The 19,102-nt window shown below is 35.3% G+C and overlaps 1 protein-coding gene across 1 annotated transcript in view; it reads left to right on the top strand.

The window, feature by feature from the left end:
- FAM98B (family with sequence similarity 98 member B) overlaps window positions 1-18,804 on the top strand; it is a 33,430-nt gene extending 14,626 nt beyond the window's left edge. Inside the window, exons 4-8 of the mRNA XM_059915587.1 lie at window positions 386-564; window positions 3,671-3,751; window positions 4,355-4,471; window positions 15,488-15,655; window positions 17,741-18,804. Of these exons, the coding sequence (XP_059771570.1) occupies window positions 386-564; window positions 3,671-3,751; window positions 4,355-4,471; window positions 15,488-15,655; window positions 17,741-18,076 (881 nt within the window). The 3' untranslated portion in view covers window positions 18,077-18,804. The remainder of the gene's footprint in view (window positions 1-385; window positions 565-3,670; window positions 3,752-4,354; window positions 4,472-15,487; window positions 15,656-17,740) is intronic.
- Window positions 18,805-19,102: the final 298 nt, after the last annotated feature.

Here is a 19,102-nt window from a genome sequence, read left to right as displayed (position 1 = left end):
TACTTTAGGAGTTTGACTGTTTTAGACTCCTCATAAAAGTGATATCATTAGTATTTGTCTTTCTGCGTCTGGCTTATTTCACTTCGCACAGTGTCCTCCAGGTTCATCCATGTTGTCACAAATGGCTGGATTTCCTTCTTTTTTAAAGCTGGATAATAATTCCATTGTATACATGTACCACATTTTCCTTATCCATTCATCTGTTGAAGGACACCTAGGTTATTTCCAAATCTTGGCTATTATGAACAATACAGTAGTGAATATGGTAGTGAAGATCTCTTTGAGATCCTGATTTTCGCTCCTCTGCATGTATACCCAGAAGTGGGATCTTTAAAGCATTCTTGTGCATTTTAACATTATTTGTTTTTCCCTTTTCTTATTATAGTATTTTTAAGTACAGAGCTTCAAGCTTTACAGATATTACAGAACAAGAAACGTAAAAATTCTCAATTAGATAAAAATAGTGAAATTTATCAGGAAGTTCAAGCTATCTGCGATACCCTTGGTATTCCCAAGTCAGCAACTTCTGACATTCCACTTATGCTGAACCAAGTGGAATCAAAGGTATTGTATTTGTTTTATTTTTCATTTCCCCCAAATTCAGTTAAATGCTGATATGTAAATGTTGAATTAAAAATGAAAATACAGTTGACCCTTGAACAATGTGGGACTTAGGGGTGCTGACCCTCTGCAGAGTTGATAATTAACATACAACTTCACTGTTGTCCCTCTGTATCTGCGGTTCCCATTTATAAATTCAACCACGTGTGGATTGGATAGTACTGTAATTTTATTTAGTGAAAAAAATTCACATATAAGTGGACCAGCACAGTTCAAACCCATGTTGTTCAAGGGTCAGCTGTATTTCCTTTAAGTACAAGATATACATTCTATTTAAAGAAACATTTATCTCCGTGTAAACTAAATTTTGGATTTGGAGTTAATATGCATGTGACCTAATTTGACTATAAGTAATATTCAGGAATCAGATCTTAATGAGTGAGTGCTAGGCTTTGTTAAGGTTTGCCCTGATAGAAATCCTTTTGCAAATTTAAGGGTCCCTTTTCTAAACAAGGTTGTACTACAGTATAATGAAAGAAGTAGAGTTATCCTATGAAGTCAAAGGCAAACTAAATTTCTTTTTAATGGATGTTGTTAGAATTGCAGTGTGGTTGTCTTTGGCAGTGAGCAAAGAAATGCACAATTTCTGGTGGATAAGTGTTTAGTAAATGTTTGTTGTATAGTGAATAAATGAATGAGTACCCTGATGGAGTAGTTAAAAACAACTAAAACCTGTGTACTTCTAGCTTTTTTTTTTTTTTCAATTATTAAACTATCCTTGTTCCCAGTCAAGCCATAGATTAGAGAGAATGATACTCTCACAGACCAAATTCTGGCTTAATTCCTAGGTTTTGTAGGAGTCCTCTAGGGGAATAATACAAGATTCATTTTTAAGGAAAAGAAAATTCTCACCCTCAAGAATAGGTACTAAAACTCTGTTTTTAGACATGCTGTTTTAAACTAAATTCTTGAATAAAGTACTCTTTGCATTGATAATTTATGAACTGAAAAATAAAAAGATTTGTCTTACTGAATGTCAGAGAATTTTAGTATCATTAAGATGAAAACACAGTATAAAAACTTATTTTTTTCCCCTAGAACTTGTAAACCAAAGAATAAACCTATGAATCCCAGCTCAGAAACATTGGTGTAGAGTTAATAAATTGCTCTTCAGAATTTGTTTCTCTGGATTAAGAATGATCTGGGGTTGGCTAAAATATCTGGGGCTATTTCAAATTGAGACAGATTTCTAGACTCTTCCTAATCTCCCAGTGCTTCCACATATTGATCCCAGAGAGGTTTTTTCCTTTTATGAGTTTCAGTTAGAATTTAAAAATACCCCCAAACCTCTTTTTTCTACTTAAAGCAGGCTGTAATGCCTGTGTTCAAGTGCTGGCAGGCTAATTATAAGGTAGTAGTTACTATGGCCATCATGGCTAAATATTTACCTATAATGACTTACTTCTCCATTCAGTTCCTATCAAAAGCAGAAATTTCCATATTTTCTTCTATGTACGATGTGTCCAGAAGACACTTTGTCACCATTGGGGAGGAAATTTATCATTATTTTTTTAGCTCGAAGCTGTTCAAATGTAAATCTAAAGTAATTATAGTAATATTAACAGCACACATACAGCATTTACTGTGCTCACTGTTTATATGTAATAACTCATTGCATTCTTACATCACCTGTAATGAAGTAGTGATATTATTATTTACAACAGCCATTTGAGAAAATTGAGGTACTGAAAGATTTAATAAATTAGACAAGTTTCTAAGTAGGAGTAGTGGTAGACTGGAGTTTCAAACCCAGGTGGTCAACCTCAGAGTCTGCTCTTAACTCCCTCTTTATCACAAGTAATTCTCAAAGTTATTAAAACTGTTATCTAATGTTGAAATACAGGAAATGTGATTATATGTGAGAAACTTAAGCATGCATTCAGAGTCCCTCTTGAGTAAGGGGTTATGACTAAAACTTTTAGTAGTATATGAAATATCAAAATCGAAGGTATTTACAATAGTGAGGAATCTACAGAAATGGTATGTTTTAAGAAAATAATAATTCTTTTCAATGTGTAAGAATAGTGTCAGTAATCACTGTTGTAGTGGTAGATTTACTGTGATGTAAAGCTTAAGCTTTGGGACCCCCTAATTTGCACAAGTTCTTTCTAAGCTCATTTTTCAAAAATAGCTTTCTCAAGATATAATTTAAGTGCTATAAAATTCGCCCATTTAAAGTGTACAATTCAATGAATTTTAGTATATTTACAGAGTACAACATCATCAAAATCTAATTTTAGAACATTTCCATGATTCTCAGAAGAAACCATGTGCCCATTTACAGTCACTTCCCATTACCACCACCAGTTTCCAAGCTAATTTTGTGTTCATAATTTTTAATTCTTTTTAAAAGAGGTCCCCCAACATTAAATAAGGTTCATACTCCTCAAAATGTGAACTCTTCCTGATTATTTTCTCTAGTTACTTTATAACTAAGCAACTGTAAATATTTCATTCTGTTTGAATGACCTGTGATATTGCTAAAGCAAAAGCGAATGTCTAAATCTTGTTCACCAAAATAAAAATGTTTCAAGTAATTCAAATCAGTGCCTTTGCAAAAGTAATGAAATGTGTATGTGGCGACTAATTGAGAGGGCTTGCTCTCCTGTGTTGTCTTGCTGAACAGTGGAATGTGTACAAAATATTTAATTGAGTAAAACCAACATACTCAGCAAAGGTTTTAGTATCCCTTTTGAGAATTTGTCAGCATGTAAGAGCGTGCCATCTTAAGAAACTCTGAATTTATTTCACATAAAACATTATAGATTCTCATAATAAAACCTTTTAGTAGCTACTTCTTTAGTTGTCCATGTACATTATCTCTTACTCTGGAAAAGGTGTGCTATAGCTTGAATTAATGTAACTAATGCTTCTTTGAGAAAGATACTCTGCATTGTAGTGATATTCTTTCCTAGTATGTGAAGGTATATTTTAACTATTTCTCTTTAACATTTTATTAATTCTCTAGCATTCAAAGCGTTTTAAGCAAGAATAAGATTGTTTTAAATTAGGGATATACATTTTCACAATCTTTTATGTTTAATTTTAGGTGAAAGATATTCTCTCACAAGTCCAGAAAAATCATGTGGGAAAACCACTGCTAAAAATTGATTTAAGTCTGGAACAGGCGGTAAGTCACCCCCCCTTTTTTATTAGCTTTATGTAATTAAAGTAGTGAATATGACTTAATTTTATAGATGGACATCTAGACTTTACAGTGTGTAGCATGCATTTTCTATATTGGAGAATTAAAATGGAATGATATTCTAGAGCAGTAGGTCCTAACATTTCTTCACTCAGATTATTAATTAAAAAAAAAAAAAAACCTGGCCAAAAGTATTTATAGTGCCTAATATGTTAGTATAGTTGTAATTTGAAAAGTGTAGTAGCTCAACACCAACAAGATGGGAAGTTGTTGGTATTTTCTTTCCTTATTGGTCCAGACTACTTTGCAAGTAGACGTTTTACTTAAATTAACATGTTTGATTGAAGATCAGGTAAACTGTACCAATTGTAGAGTTTAATTTGTATGTTTAATATCTTCTGAATATTTTAAATGTTCTATCAAATATCTTTATTATTTAAATAATTTACTGTAAAGCCTCATGGGATCAGAAAATGACCATCAAGTACCACCTTTTGAATTAATAGGAAGTATTGACCACAATTCTGAAATTTCTTTTCTGTGCATAATGAGTCTAAAGGTTATGATTTTTGTTTCCAAATTCTTTAGGAACAACTGGAAAGAATCAATGATGCCCTTTCCTGTGAATATGAGTGCCGTCGGCGGATGTTGATGAAACGATTAGATGTAACAGTGCAGTCCTTTGGATGGTCTGATAGAGCAAAGGTAAGGCTGTTTTTCCATTTGTGTCCTGTAGGTGGTACTCTGTGACAGCTCTTCAGGCTCTCTTGTCTGTTAGGTAACGATGCCATATTTGTACTTTATCACTCTGTCTGAAGCTCCTGCCCAGGCCAACTGCTGGTCTTAAATAATGATCCTGGTCTTGTATAAGTCCCTGTTTGCAAATATCTTAATTTCTCCCCATATCTTTCACATTTATTTAAAACTCATAGATGTTGTAATTTATGCAAGGATATACGTTAAAAAAAGGCATCATATGTGATAGTGAGATAGATATAGTGAGCGACTGGTCAAGAAAGAAGGATTTAGGAATGAGTCAGGTAGCACTGATGCCTGAACAAACCTTCTTAAAGGTGGCTTAAGGCTGTGGAGTGTGTTCCAGTTGAAGAGGGGGTTGGAGGGTGGGGGCATTCCCAAATATGAATCTCTTCAGGTAGTTTTCTAGAGAGCTGTCACCCATCATTCCCATTTTATGCCTGTAATCTGTACCCAGGCGTCGTCTGGGATCCTCCACTCCAGACTGTAAGCTGGGACAATTATAGGAAAACATTTGCTTCCCCTGTTTGAGGGATCATTGTGTCCTGTGCTCCTTGATGTCCAGTGTCTGAAAATCACTGGTTCACATGGGTTGTCCAGTTTTATAGTTGTTTCAGGTAGGAGGGTAAATCTATGCCTGTTACTCTCAGATATTATTATTACATTCTTTGGATTAACTGGGCAGTTGTCCTGCCCCCATATTGTATCAACTGGGGTCATTTATGCAGCTTCATTCAACTGATACCTGGGCTGGGTTAGGCTGGAACATCCAAGACGGTTGTCTCACATGTCTGTGTTTTGCTAACTGTTTCTTGGGGTGCTTCACTTGTCATCTTGGCTCTTAGGTGGTCTCTCTCTCCATGTGGTGCCCCACATTGGTTTCCTATGGCTGCTGTAATAAATTACCACAAACTTCGTGGTTTAAATAATACACATTTATTTTCTTACAGATCTAGAGATCAGAAGTCCTAAAACGAAGGTATTGGCAGGGTTGCGTTCCTCCCAGACACTTCAGGGGAGAATCTGTTTCCTTGCATTTACTAGCTTCCAGACACCACCTGTGTACGAGTCATGACCTCATCCTCCAACTTCAAAATCAATAGTGTAGGGTCTTCCAGACTTTCTCCTTCTGCTTCCATTGTCACATGCCTTCTGCTGTCTCTCTCTTATCAGGAACCTTATGATTACACTGGGCTTACCCAGATAATCCATCTCAAGATCCCTAACTTCACTCGCATCTGTATCTTCAAGGTGACATAGTCACAGGTTCTAGGGATTAGGATGTGGAGATCTTGGGGGAGCCATTCTGTTTACCAGATGTCTTCTAATTGGAGTTTATTTTTTTCCTGCATTGTATTTCATTATCATATGCGGCTGCTGCTTTTTTCTTTTCTTTTTCTCTGTTTTAAATATACTTTTAAAAATCAAGTATTCTAATGAGTCCTCTTTTCTATACTTTCCCTCCTAAAAGCTTGTATCCTTCTACTGCAAATTGGGCTGTTTGCGTGCCTATCCTTGGCTACTCCACTATTTCCTGGATCCCATGGCCTTCTCTTTTATTGTTTATTCCCTCAATCTGCCATAGTAAATCCACAAATAACTTCCTAACAAAGGGTGCATAGGAGTGATTTTTCTGAACCCTTGAATTCTGAAAATACGTTTATTCTGCTGCCACATTTGATTGATAGTTTGGGTAAATATAAAATTCTAGGTGGAAAACATTTTTCTCTAAGAATATTGAAGGCATTGCTTCATTGTTTTCTAGCATATAGTGCTGCTGTTGAGAAATCCAGTGCCATTCCCTGTCCTTTTGGATGACCTTTTATTTTTCTTTGGGAGCTTTTGGACCATCTTCTTCTTCTTTCTTTTTTTTTTTTTTGAGAATTACATTTTATTTGACAGACTTGCTGAGGACTTAAGCCTGGAAGACAGCCTCTCAGATGACTCTGAGGGACTGCTCTGAAGAGGTAAGGAAGGAGCCAGGATATATAGGAGTTTTTGCAGGAAACCAGGTAGTAGGAACATCAAAAGATCATTGTTAAAAAAAAAAAAAAGAAAAGAAAAATGATCATTGTTTTTTTTTTTTTTTTAAACATCTTTATTGGAGTATAATTGCTTTACAATGGTGTGTTAGTTTCTGCTTTATAACAAAGTGAATCAGTTATACATATACATATGTTCCCATATCTCTTCCCTCTTGCATCTCCCTCCCTCCCACCCTCCGTATCCCACCCCTCTAGGTGGTCACGAAGCACCAAGCTGATCTCCCTGTGCTATGCGGCTGCTTCCCACTAGCTATCTATTTTACATTTGGGTGGTGCAGTGGATAAGATCATTGTTAATTAAAGAAAAACAGGGACTTCCCTGGTGGTTGGACTCTCTTCTTTATCCTTGGAGTTCTGAAATTTCGCAGCATATGTCAGTCTGGGTCTTCCTGAATTCATTGTGCTAAACATTAGGTGGGCATTTCAATCTGTAGACTCTTAACTTTTATATTTCTCTTTATTAATTTCTTCCCTTTTGTTTTCTCTTTCTGAAACTCTTGTTATTCAGATATTAGACCCCCTGGATAGATCCATTTGAGTTGCTTTATTTTTTTTCTCATTTTCTATCTCTTCCTTTTTGATTGACTTTCTTGGAAATGTCCTCAATTTTATTCTGTGCTTGGCACTAAATTTTTGTTTCTGCCATCATTTTTTCATTTCCAGGAACTCTTTTTGCTTCTTGAGTTTTCCTTTTTCATGTCTTTTTTCTTTTTTTTCTTGTTTTATGAACGTGCTGTCTTCTTCAATGGGGATGAAAGATTTTTTTAATAAAAGGTTTTGTGTTTTTTTTTCCCTTTAATTATTTCTGTGTCTTCCAGGGCAATTTTTGGTTTGTTTTTCTTGGTCTCTCTCTTGTGGTGGCTTTCTTCAAATCATGATGGTCCTTTGTTCATATTTAAGAGAAGACACTGAAAAACTGATTGGGAACTGTAGTCGTTGATCAGGATTGTTGATGTCAGACTTTGGAGCTGCCTCCTGTGCTGTGGAAATTCCTGATGCTCACTTGGAGAAGTCTTTTCTCTGTAGCTGCTCATTTTTTCAAGAAGGGAAGCCTCATTTTTTTCTGTACATTATTCTCCTTTGGCCAGAGGAGGAGGAGGGGCAACATGGCACCAGGGGTTGGAAGAATAGACTATTCCACATATAGACAGTTAACCCCTATTTTTGGCTCCCAGTTTCATTTTCTGAGATGTTGGTTTTCCCTTCTGACCTGTATCCCCTTTTCCATTCTCTTTATTGTAGTATATGTGTATTTTTAATTTTTTAAAATAATTTAGTGTGTTTGAGAAGATACCTTTAGGAAATATCTTGATATTTTATCATCTCATGTTGGTCTTTTTTCATCATGTTTTAGGACAAGGAGTTTGTGTTTTTGTTGTTTTTTCCTTAGTCCGGAAGATTTTTAAAATATTTTTTTTCTCAGAGTATAGGTCAAATTTTGGCCTTTCATGCCATCCTTTTCAATTGATTATATGAGTATATACATTTATACCCTGAGTTTTCTTTTCCTGTTAAATTTAATATATCTTTATCTTATTCTCCCTATTTCATGTGTCTGATGTTGTTGAAAGACTCATCAAATATTGTTCTACAGCATTTAAAATCTTTTGCATACAGATATACTCTATTGATTGACATTGAGTTTTCCTTTAATTTTGTCTCCTTTGACCCTGTAATGAAATTTTTGGCAGCTAAATTTTTGTTCATGTCCATGATATATTCCTAAAAGTGGAATTTCTTGATCAAAGAATATGCATTATGATGCTTTTGATGCACACTCTAGAGCTGCCCTTCAAAAAGATTATACATGTTTATTAGTATGGTTAATCTGGTTTCTCTGTTATTTTGCGGGTATTGAAATAAGACTGAGTATACTTTTATAGTTTGCTTTTTTTTTTTTTTTTACTGAATATATTGTGATCATTGTCCCATATCTCTAAAAGTTCTATTTCGGTGTCCTTTTTAAATTAATTTTTAATTTATTTCTTATTTTTTGAGATATAATTCACCATCTTAAAGTATACAGTTCAGTGGTTTTTAGTATATTCACTGTATTCTGTGCCATTATCTAATTCCACAACGTTTCCCTCACTGCCAAAAGAAACATGCATCTATTAGTGGTCACTTGCAGTACCTTCACCTTCCTTCTCTGACACTCACTACTATAACCTACTTTCTGTCTCTTTGGATTTGCCTGTCTGGATATTTCATATATATAAGGATTCATACAATATGTGGCTTTTTACGTCTGGCTTCTTAGCATAATGCTTTCAAGGTTCATCCATGTTGTCCCATGTAACTGCACAATCAGCCCTCCATGTCTGCAGATGTGAAACCCCTGGATTCCTAGGGATTCCTAAATGGAAATTTACTGTGTGAAAGGTTATGACTCTTAATGCTCTTGATTCACATCACCAAATTGTTTTTTTACAAAGTTTGTATGAATTTAAGTTCCTACAAGTAGGGTAAATGAAATTTTGCCTTCACTTTAGCTTCTTTAATATTTAGAATATTACCAATTTTATGGCTAACTTGATGGTTAAAAAAGACTAAATTGTTTTAACTTGTATATTTTTTATTAGTGGTACAGTTGAACTCTTTCATAAGCTTATTAGTAATTTGAATTTCCTCTTTTTTGAAATTTCTATTTGTGTCTTGTCTTTTTTTCCCCTTAAGGTCTTCCTGTTTTCCTTCTGATTGAGCTTTTTATATATTAAGGAAGTTAGCTAGTTGCTTTATTTGTTGAAAATATTTTCCCCAGTGGTCTTTTGTTTTATGTCTTTTGATGTGCAGAAATTTTAGTCTATAATATGGTTAAGTTTTTCGGTTTAAAATAAAACTTTAAACAGTGAACTCTTTTTAAAAATTTATAATTAATTTTTTTATTGGAGTATAGTTGATTTACAATGTTGTGTGAGTTTCTGCTGTACAGTAAAGTGAGTCAGTTATACATATACCTATATCCACTCTTTTTTAGATTCTATTCCCATATAGGTCATTACAGAGTATTGAATAGAGTTCCCTGTGCTATAAAGTAGGTTCTTATTAGTTATCTATTTTATATATAGTAGTGTGTATATGTCAGTCCGAATCTCCCAATTTACCCCTCCCCCCTCCCTTTCCCCCTTGGTAACCATAAGTTTGTTTTCTACATCTGTGACTCAATTTCTGTTTTGTAAATAGGTTCTTTTGTACGATTTTTTTGGATTCCACATATAAGCGATATCATATGATACTTGTCTTTCTCTGTCTGACTTAGTATGATAAACTCTAGGTCCATCCATGTTGCTGCAGATGGCATTATTTCATTCTTTTTTATGGCTGAGTAATATTTCATTGTATATATGTACCACATCTTCGTTATCCATTCCTCTTTCGATGGACATTTAGGTTGCTTCCATGTCCTGGCTATTGTAAATAGTGCTGCAGTGAACATTGGGGTGCATCTACCCTTTCTAATTATGGTTTTCTCCAGATATATGCCTATGAGTGGGATTTCTAGATCATATGGTAGCTCTACTTTTAGTTTTTTAAGGAATCTCCATACTGTTCTCCATAGTGGCTGTACCAATTTACATTCCCACCAACAGTGTAAGAGGGTTCCCTTTTCTCCACTCCCTCTCCAACATTTATTGTTTGTAGATTTTTTGATGATGGCCATTCTAACAAGTGTGAGGTGATACCTCATTGTAGCTTTGATTTGCATTCCTCTAATAATTAGTGATATTGAGCATCTTTTCTTGTGCTTTTTTTTTTTTTTTTGGGCATACAAATTCTTGACCTTATATATTCATTTTGTCATTTTTTTCCCTGCCTGTAATGAGTTTCTTAACACGAAGTCAATCCATGCCCAGGATTTCTTTTTGTTGTTGTTGTTCATCAACATTAGAATATATTTTGCATTTATATAATAAAATATAGAAGACAGTAAAAATAAGTGAGTATTGCTATAAGCAACAACAGAAATAAAACTCATGAGCAATATTCAGCAAAACAAGGCAGACATAAAATTATATACATTGTATGGTTTCTTTTTAAAAAATTCAAAACTGGGCAAAACAAATTTATGGTGAAGGTAATAGTTATTATGGGGGCAGAAAGCAGGGGTCATGACCAGGAAATAGTATAAGGAAGGCTTCCGAGGTGCTGGGAAAAGTTCTGTTTCTTGGTCTGAGTAGTGGTTATACTAGTGGGAGTTCAGATAACTCACATAAGTCATAAGTTTATAGTTAAACTTATGACTTAATGCACTTTTCTCTGTGTTATAACTTATTAAGAAAGCTAAGACAAAAGCCTGATTTAGTTCATTAAGATCAACAGTTGGCAAAGAATTACTGAATATTATTTTAGACACCTACAAAGTTCAAGGAACTGTCTTAGGTGATCAAAGATTCCAAGTCCATTCCACTATCAGATATTTTTTTTTTCTTATTAGTCATCCATTTTATACACATCAGTGTATACATGTCAATCCCAATCTCCCAATTCATCACACCACCCCCGCCCCCCACCACTTTCCCCCCTTGGTGTCCATATGTTTTTTCTCTACTTCTCTGTCTCAGTTTCTGCTCAGCAAACTGGTTCATCTGTACCATTTTCTAGGTTCCACATATATGCGTTAATATACAATATTTGTTTTTCTCTTTCTGACTTACTTCACTCTGTATGACAGTCTGTAGATCCATCCACGTCTCAACAAATGACCCAATATCGTTCCTTTTTATGGCTGAGTAATATTTCATTGTATATATGTACCACATCTTCTTTATCCATTCGTCTGTTGATGGGCATTTAGGTTGCTTCCATGACCTGGCTATTGTAAATAGTGCTGCAATGAACATTGGGGTGCATGTGTCTTTTTGAATTGTGGTTTTCTCTGGGTATATGCCCAGTAGTGGGATTGCTGGGTCATATGGTAATTCTATTTTTAGTTTTTTGAGGAAACTCCATACTGTTCTCCATAGTGGCTGTATCAATTTACATTCCCATCAACAGTGCAAAAGGTTTCCCTTTTCTCCACACCCTCTCCGACATTTGTTGTATGTAGATTTTTTGATGATGGCCATTCTAACTAGTGTGAGGTGATACCTCATTGTAGTTTTGATTTGCATTCTCTAATAATTAGTGATATTGAGCATCTTTTCATGTGCTTTTTAGCCATCTGTATGTCTTCTTTGGAGAAATGTCTATTTAGATCTGCCCATTTTTTGATTGGGTTGTTTGTTTGTTTGATATTAGGCTGCATGAGCGGTTTGTATATTTTGGAGATTAATCCCTTGTCAGTCACTTTGTTTGCAAATATTTTCTCCCATTCTGTGGGTTTTCTTTTAGTTTTGTTGATGGTTTCCTTTGCTGTGCAAAAGCTTTTAAGTTTCATTAGGTCCCATTTGTTTTTGTTTTCATTGCTCTCGGAGGAGGATCAAAAAAGATCTTGCTGCAGTTTATGTCAGTGTTCTGCCTATGTTTTCCTCTAAGAGTTTTATAGTATCTGGTCTTACATTTAGGTCTTTAATCCATTTTGAGTTTATTTTTGTGTATGGTGTTAGGGAATGTGCTAATTTCCTTCTTTTACATGTAGCTGTCCAGTTTCCCCAGCACCACTTATTGAAGAGACTGTCTTTTCTCCAGTTTATAGTCTTGCCTCCTTTGTCATAGATTAGGTGACCATGGGTGTGTGGGTTTATCTCTGGGCTTTCTATACTGTTCCATTAATCTATATTTCTGTTTTTGTGCCAGTACCATACTGTTTTGGTTACTGTAGCTTTGTAGTATAGTCCGAAGTCAGGGAGCCTGATTCCTCCAGCTCCGTTTTTCTTTCTCAAGATTGCCTTGGCTATTCAGGGTCCTTTGTGTCTCCATACAAATTGTAAAATTTTTTTGTTCTAATTCTGTGGAAAATGCTATTGATAATTTGATAGGGATTGCATCGAATCTGTGGATTACTTTGGGTAGTATAGTCATTTTGATAATATTGTTTCTTCCAATCCAAGAACATGGTATATCTTTCCATCTGTTTGTGTCATCTTTGATTTCTTTCATCAGTATCTTATAGTTTTCTGAGTACAGGTCTTTTGCCTCCTGAGTACAGGTATTTTTTTCTTTTTGATGCAATGGTAGATGGGATTGTTTCCCTAATTTCTCTTTCTGATCTTTTGTTGTTAATGTATAGGAATGCAAGAAATATCTGTGTATTAATTTTATATCCTACAACTTTACCAAATTCATTGATGAGCTCTAGTAGTTTTCTGGTATCATCTTTAGGATTTTCTATGTATAGTATCACGTCATGTGCAAACAGATAGTTTTACTTCTTTTCCTATTTGGATTCCTTTTATTTCTTTTTCTTCTCTGATTGCCATGGCTAGGACTTTCAAATCTATGTTGAATAAAAGTGGAGACAGTGGACATCGTTGTCTTGTTCTTGATCTTAGAGGAAATGCTTTCAGTTTTTCACCATTGAGAATGATGTTTGCTGTGGGTTTGTTGTATATGGCCTTTACTATGTTGAGATATGCTTCCACTGTGTCCACTTTCTGGAGAGTTTGTATCATAGATGGCTGTTGATTTTTGTCAGAAGCTTTTTCTGCATCTATTGAGATGCTCATATGGTTTTTATTCTTCAGTTTGTTAATGTCATGTATCACATTGATTGATTTATGTACGTTGAAGAATCCTTATATCCCTGGGATAAATCCCACTTGATCATGGTGTATGATCGTTTTAATGTGTTGTTGCATTTAGTTTACTAGTATTTTGTTGAGGATTTTTGCATCTATATTCATCAGTGATATTGGCCTGTAATTTTCTTTTTTTGTGATATCTTTGTCTGGTTTTGGTATCAGGGTGATGGTGGCCTTGTAGAATTAGCTTGGGGGTTGTTACTTTCTCTGCACGTTTGAGAAGGATAGGTGTTAACTCTTCTCTAAATATTTGACAGAATTCGCTTGTGAAGCCATCTGGTCCTGGACTTTTGTTTGTTGGAAGTTTTAAAATCACTTTTAATTTCAGTACTTGTGATTGATCTGTTCATATTTTCTATTTCTTCCTGGTTCAGTCTTGGAAGCTTGTATCTTTCTGAGAATTTATCCATTTCTTCTAGGTTGTCCATTTTATTGGCATATAGTTGCTTGTAGTTAAACAACGAACTCTTTATTATATTTGGAATCCCCTTAGTTATATGTTGATTATTATTATTATTATTATTTTACAAATAGACAACAGTTCATTGCAGCACCATTTAAAAAATCTATTTCTTTTCTCATTGCTCTTTTTTTTAATGTTTTAATATTCTTTATTTTTAGAGCAGTTAAAGGTTCATAGCAATATTGAACAGAGGGTTTTGAGATTTCCATTTACCTCCTGCCCCCACACACACATAACCTCCCCATCATCATCCCCCACGAGAGTAGTAAATTTTTGCAGCTGATGAACCTACATTGATACATCATTATTATCCAAAGTCCCATAGTTTATATTAGGTTTCACTCTTGGTGCTGCACATTTTGTGGTTTTGAAAAAATACACAAAGACATGTATCACCATTATAGTATCGTACAGAATATTTTCACTGCCCGAAAAATCTTCTCTGCTTTGCCTATTCTTCCCTCCCTCCACACAACCCCCTGGCAACCCATTTAATCTTTTTACTATTTCTATAGTTTTGCTTTTTCCAGAATGTCATATAGTTGAAGTCATACAGATTATTATTTTCAGATTAGCTTCTTTCACTTAATAATAGACATTTAAGTTTCCTTCATGTCTTTTTGTCTCACTGATCTTTGATGCCTCCTCTATCGTTTATTGCATTTATGCATTTATGAGGCCCTGAACCTCAATTGCCTCTTTTGTTTCATCAATCTATTCCCCCCACCAGTTCCATTTAATTAGTCTGAGGTAGGATAGTATGGTGTTATCTATACAACCACTCTAAAAGGATGTTTTGAAGATTAAAGATATGATGTTAGATGAAGAATAGCTTGGCTCATTTAACAAGTAGTCAGTGAATGTTAACTGTTAAGGCAGTGATGATTTAGATATCCCCTACCTCCCTGCCCACCACTCCCCCCAAAAAAACATTCCAGTAGGACTGCAGTAAATCTATGTTAATTTTGAGGGAAACCGACAATACTCACAATGTCCCCATCCAGAAACTTGGTATTTCTGTTTATTCAAGTTTTACTTTTGTTTTTGTAGATTTACTAATGTTTTCTTCTTAAAGGTTCTGTGTGTGTTTTCGGTACAGCTATTTTTAGGTATTTTGCTTTTTGTTAATATGAATGGAATTTTTTTTTTTTTTTCGGTTACTTTTTTAATGAGTTGTTACTGGTAGTTATATAGTCTTTTAGCATCTGTTGGGCTTTTTTTTTTTTTCTCATTCTACTTACAGATTATCAGATATTTGAATGTTTTGCTCTTCTCTGTTCCTTTGCTTGTGTTATTATCTCCTTTTTTTCTTTCTGAAGATTATGATTGCCATCTCCCTTTTTTAAAAGTAATTAATTTGACTGCGTTGGGTCTTAGTTGTGGCACGCGGGATCTTTGTTGCAGCATGCAGGATCTTTAGTTGCGGCATGCGGGATCTTCGTTGTAGTATGTGGGATCTTTAGTTGTGGCATGCAGGATCTTTAGTTGTGGCATGCAGGATCTTTCGTTATTGCATGCGGGCTTCTCAGTAGTTGTGGTGCACGGGCTCTCTAGTTGCGGCGCGCAGGCTCTAGAGCACGTGGGCTCAGTAGTTGGGGCGCGTAGGCTGAGTTGCCCCACGGCATGTGGGGTCTTAGTTCCCTGACCAGGGATCGAACCCACGTCCCCTGCATTGGAAGGTGGAGTCTTAACCACTGGACCACCAGGGAAGTCCCACCATTGCTCTTTCATTGAAATGTTCTTTAGTTCCTTTTTTTCCCTGAATTTTGTCATTTAGATAAAAACAGATGACATAGCAAGAATTTACCAGCCTAAGCGTTATGCTTTGTCACCCAAGACAACAATAACCTTGGCACATCTACTTGCTGCCCGTGAAGATCTATCCAAGATCATCAGGACAAGTAGTGGCTCCAGCCGGGAGAAGACAGCATGTGCCATTAATAAGGTTGGTTTTTCTTTCAGTAACAGTGCATAATGAATTTATAATATCCTTGTTTGATGTTTTTACAGATTTAATCCATTTTTCTTTTAATCCTAGTGAACTCCTAGAAAAGAGAGTGGTGGAGGGGCTTCAGTCAGTTTAGGCTTAGTAATGTTTTCTGTGTGCATGTTTGTTTGAATTTCTGTATTCATAAATTAAACCACAGTTTTATCTGAATTAGAGGAATTAAAAATTATTTTTATGAATAGCATTAGCAAGAATTATTTGCCTTCTTTCTGATAATGTAATCATTTTTTGTCAGTAAAAATCTGTAGGAGTCATTTCGGGCACTCACATATTCCTTAGATCTTTGATGTAAAGGGAAGAGTACATGCTTTGGGTTCACATCCTAGCTCTATCATTTACTTAGAGCAATCACCTTGGGCAAGTTGCGGAATCTCTTGGAGGTTCCATTTCCTGATTCAGAGTATAGATCCATTGCTCTGACAGTGGTCTTAAATAAGCTCAGAGTCTGAATTTTTTACTTTACGACAGCAGCGGCAACAATAAACTAATTTAGAATGTTTATATCAGCTTGATTAGCATATACTTACTCTTCATTTAGATAGATCACTCTATGACAAACTACTACAAAAGAGCAAGAAATCAGAAGTAAGGGATTTGGGTAATTTAAAAACATTTCTCACTCAGTGCAGTGAGAAAGGTATCCTGTATCAAGGGATGGCTGTATGTAAAGTCAGTTTTGCTAATTATTACTAAGTTAGGCACCAGTGTTTGGGCCTTCCTGCTTCCATTTTAGACCAACCTCCTCTCTTCTTAAAGTGTTCTGTCTTTAAATATGTTACTTAATGTCTTGTATCAGGTTATAAGCTAGTCTTGATGGATCAAGAGTTCTATTTCTTTAAGTGACATTGTCCATCTCTTTTCTGAGTTTGTAATTTATAGTCTAATTATTTGAGGGGAATCTTATTATGAGATCTTGGAACAGCGTCCCTGTATATCCACCAACATAGCATGTTTGGTGGAGAGCTCAATGAAGATAACGACCAAGAAAAAAGCTACTGATATTTTTTGGATTTGGTAATTAGGATGTTATTGCTGACTTTTAAAAGAATGTTTCCTTCTTCGAACCTTGTCCCACAGTGAGGATGTTGTACTTTTTGTCTTTCATTTATGACATAAAGTAGTAAAACATGATTTTGATTGGAGAATCAAAGGAAATAGAACACAACTGATTCATAGATCATTTTGGTTGAGGCAGTTCTGGTTTATCTTCTTTCCTGAAAGAGACTAGCAGGAAGCTATTTGCTTCCTGTTGGTCTCTGTACACGGGCATATAAAGTAGCTCCTTTCTACAGAAAGTTGGGGACTTAAAGCAAACTCTTCCTTGGTTTATCCTTCAAAGCATTATAAAGCATGGTTAAGGAAGTGTGTCAAGTCTCTCTTTTCTCTATAATATAGTAACTAGTATCATCATTGAAAGTTAGTGAGCTTAATTTCTCATAAAAAAGGAATAGTTTATTGAAAATCCTTGTATCTCTTTACAACAATAACCTTGGATTATAGCCATTATGTGGGTATAATGCAGTCAGAGATGAACATGTTATCATATATACTTCATACTCTGTTGAAATAAAATGTGCTCAGAAATAGTCTTTTATTGGATAATCTATTACCAAACCAATGGCAATAGAAAGTCCAGAGTTGTTGCATAAATGGATATGAAGTCAATTAATGTAAGGTATGTATTTTACGTATATTGTAAATGTTTTGCTAAAAAAATTTCTTAGTGTGATGGGTACTAACATTTGTTATAAAATTTGCTAAACAAATTTAAACAAGTCCTTAAGTTTCAGAAATATTCCCCCACATTGCTTAAAAATAACAGCACATTGTGAGGAATTTGTCACACAATCACATTTGTATTTTCAATATTAATTCATACTGCCATGTCTGATACTTTCATGTCCTTAAATATTTGACTTCTGTTTCTTGATTAGAACAATAACTTCAATATTGCCTGTATCCTTTATGTAAATTTTAACTTTTAAAATATTGGAAACTGAAAGAAAATATTTCTTTACACAGGTGCTGATGGGAAGGGTGCCTGACAGGGGAGGACGGCCGAATGAAATTGAACCACCACCCCCTGAAATGCCCCCTTGGCAAAAGAGACAAGAAGGCGGTGGAAGGGGTGGTTGGGGTGGTGGAGGTGGTGGTAGAGGAGGTGGTGGGAGTGGAAGAGGTGGTTGGGGAGGGGGAGGGGGGTGGAGTGGAGGTGGAGGAGGGGGTGGTAGAGGAGGAGGTTTCCAAGGCAGGGGAGATTATGGTGGAAGAGGGGGCTATGGAGGAAGAGGGGGCTATGGTGGAAGAGGTTATGGAGATCCATATGGAGGAGGTGGTGGTGGATATAGAAGATATTAAAAGCTACAGCATTTAGATAGCAGGCTTACTTCTTAATAGATACATTAGGCATAGTGTTCTAAATAACTACTTGAATGTCATCTTTGAAGTAAACACCATGTTAGATTCCCTGATGATATCATTCTTGAACTGGGTTTAGTATGTCAAGAGCATTGTTTTATACTACTATTTGATCTCTTAGACAAAGTGATGATTTTTTCCATATTCTGTGTACTCTTGAGCATGTTATGTCTTTTTAAGAAACAAAAAAAAACCGAGCAAAAATTATTTTTAAAGTGTAAATATATTATTACCATCAAACTTGGAAAATAGAAAGTATTTTATTGTCATGATTGAATTTAGATTGTTACCTGTATTTTATTCAGGTCTGAAACACATAAATGACCCCACTTGTAGTGGAAAGGAATATAGACTATTGCCTCATCTGTATTCCTGTGGCTGTGTTTTGTGTTTGTTAATACTACTTTACAAAATAGGGAAAGGGACTGATTGATAGTTGTGTTCAAGAGGAAGGTTTCTTGACTTTTTCTTTCTTTTATATGAGCAATTCCTCTAGCCAGGTTTGTGTTAAAATTCTATTAATTGAAGCTGAAGTCTGTTTTTTGCTATGCATATTTGATTTATTTTACAACTGGATTTGAAATCTGTATAATTTTGTTTGACTGACAGCAGAATTAAAGACTGAGGTCAGAATTACTCTAAAGGGACAAAGACATGTACTAGTTTTACATGATGGTGTGAAAAATATTTCTGTAAATTGGTTTCTTCTTCATTTGTGCCATCACTGTAGGTCTCCGAATATTAAAAGGCAGGCTGCACTGTGCTACACAGGATTAGGACACTCATATCCAGTTTCAGTAGATCAGAGGTAGGGCCAGGGTATCCTGTGGTAGTTCTGATTCTCAGCTAGATTTGGGAAACAAAGGGTTGGGGAATGATTAAATGTGGTTTGGTGGTTGGAGCAGTCAAAGGCTTGGGAATCAGGAGTTGTGAATTCAAATTATGACACTAGCCTAGGGGTGCTAT

Source organism: Balaenoptera ricei, chromosome 2, assembly GCF_028023285.1.
Source record: "Balaenoptera ricei isolate mBalRic1 chromosome 2, mBalRic1.hap2, whole genome shotgun sequence".
NCBI classification, from domain to species: Eukaryota; Metazoa; Chordata; class Mammalia; order Artiodactyla; family Balaenopteridae; genus Balaenoptera; species Balaenoptera ricei.
The sequence above is the reverse complement of the archived record's forward strand: the minus strand, read 5'-3'. Positions and strand labels throughout refer to the sequence as shown.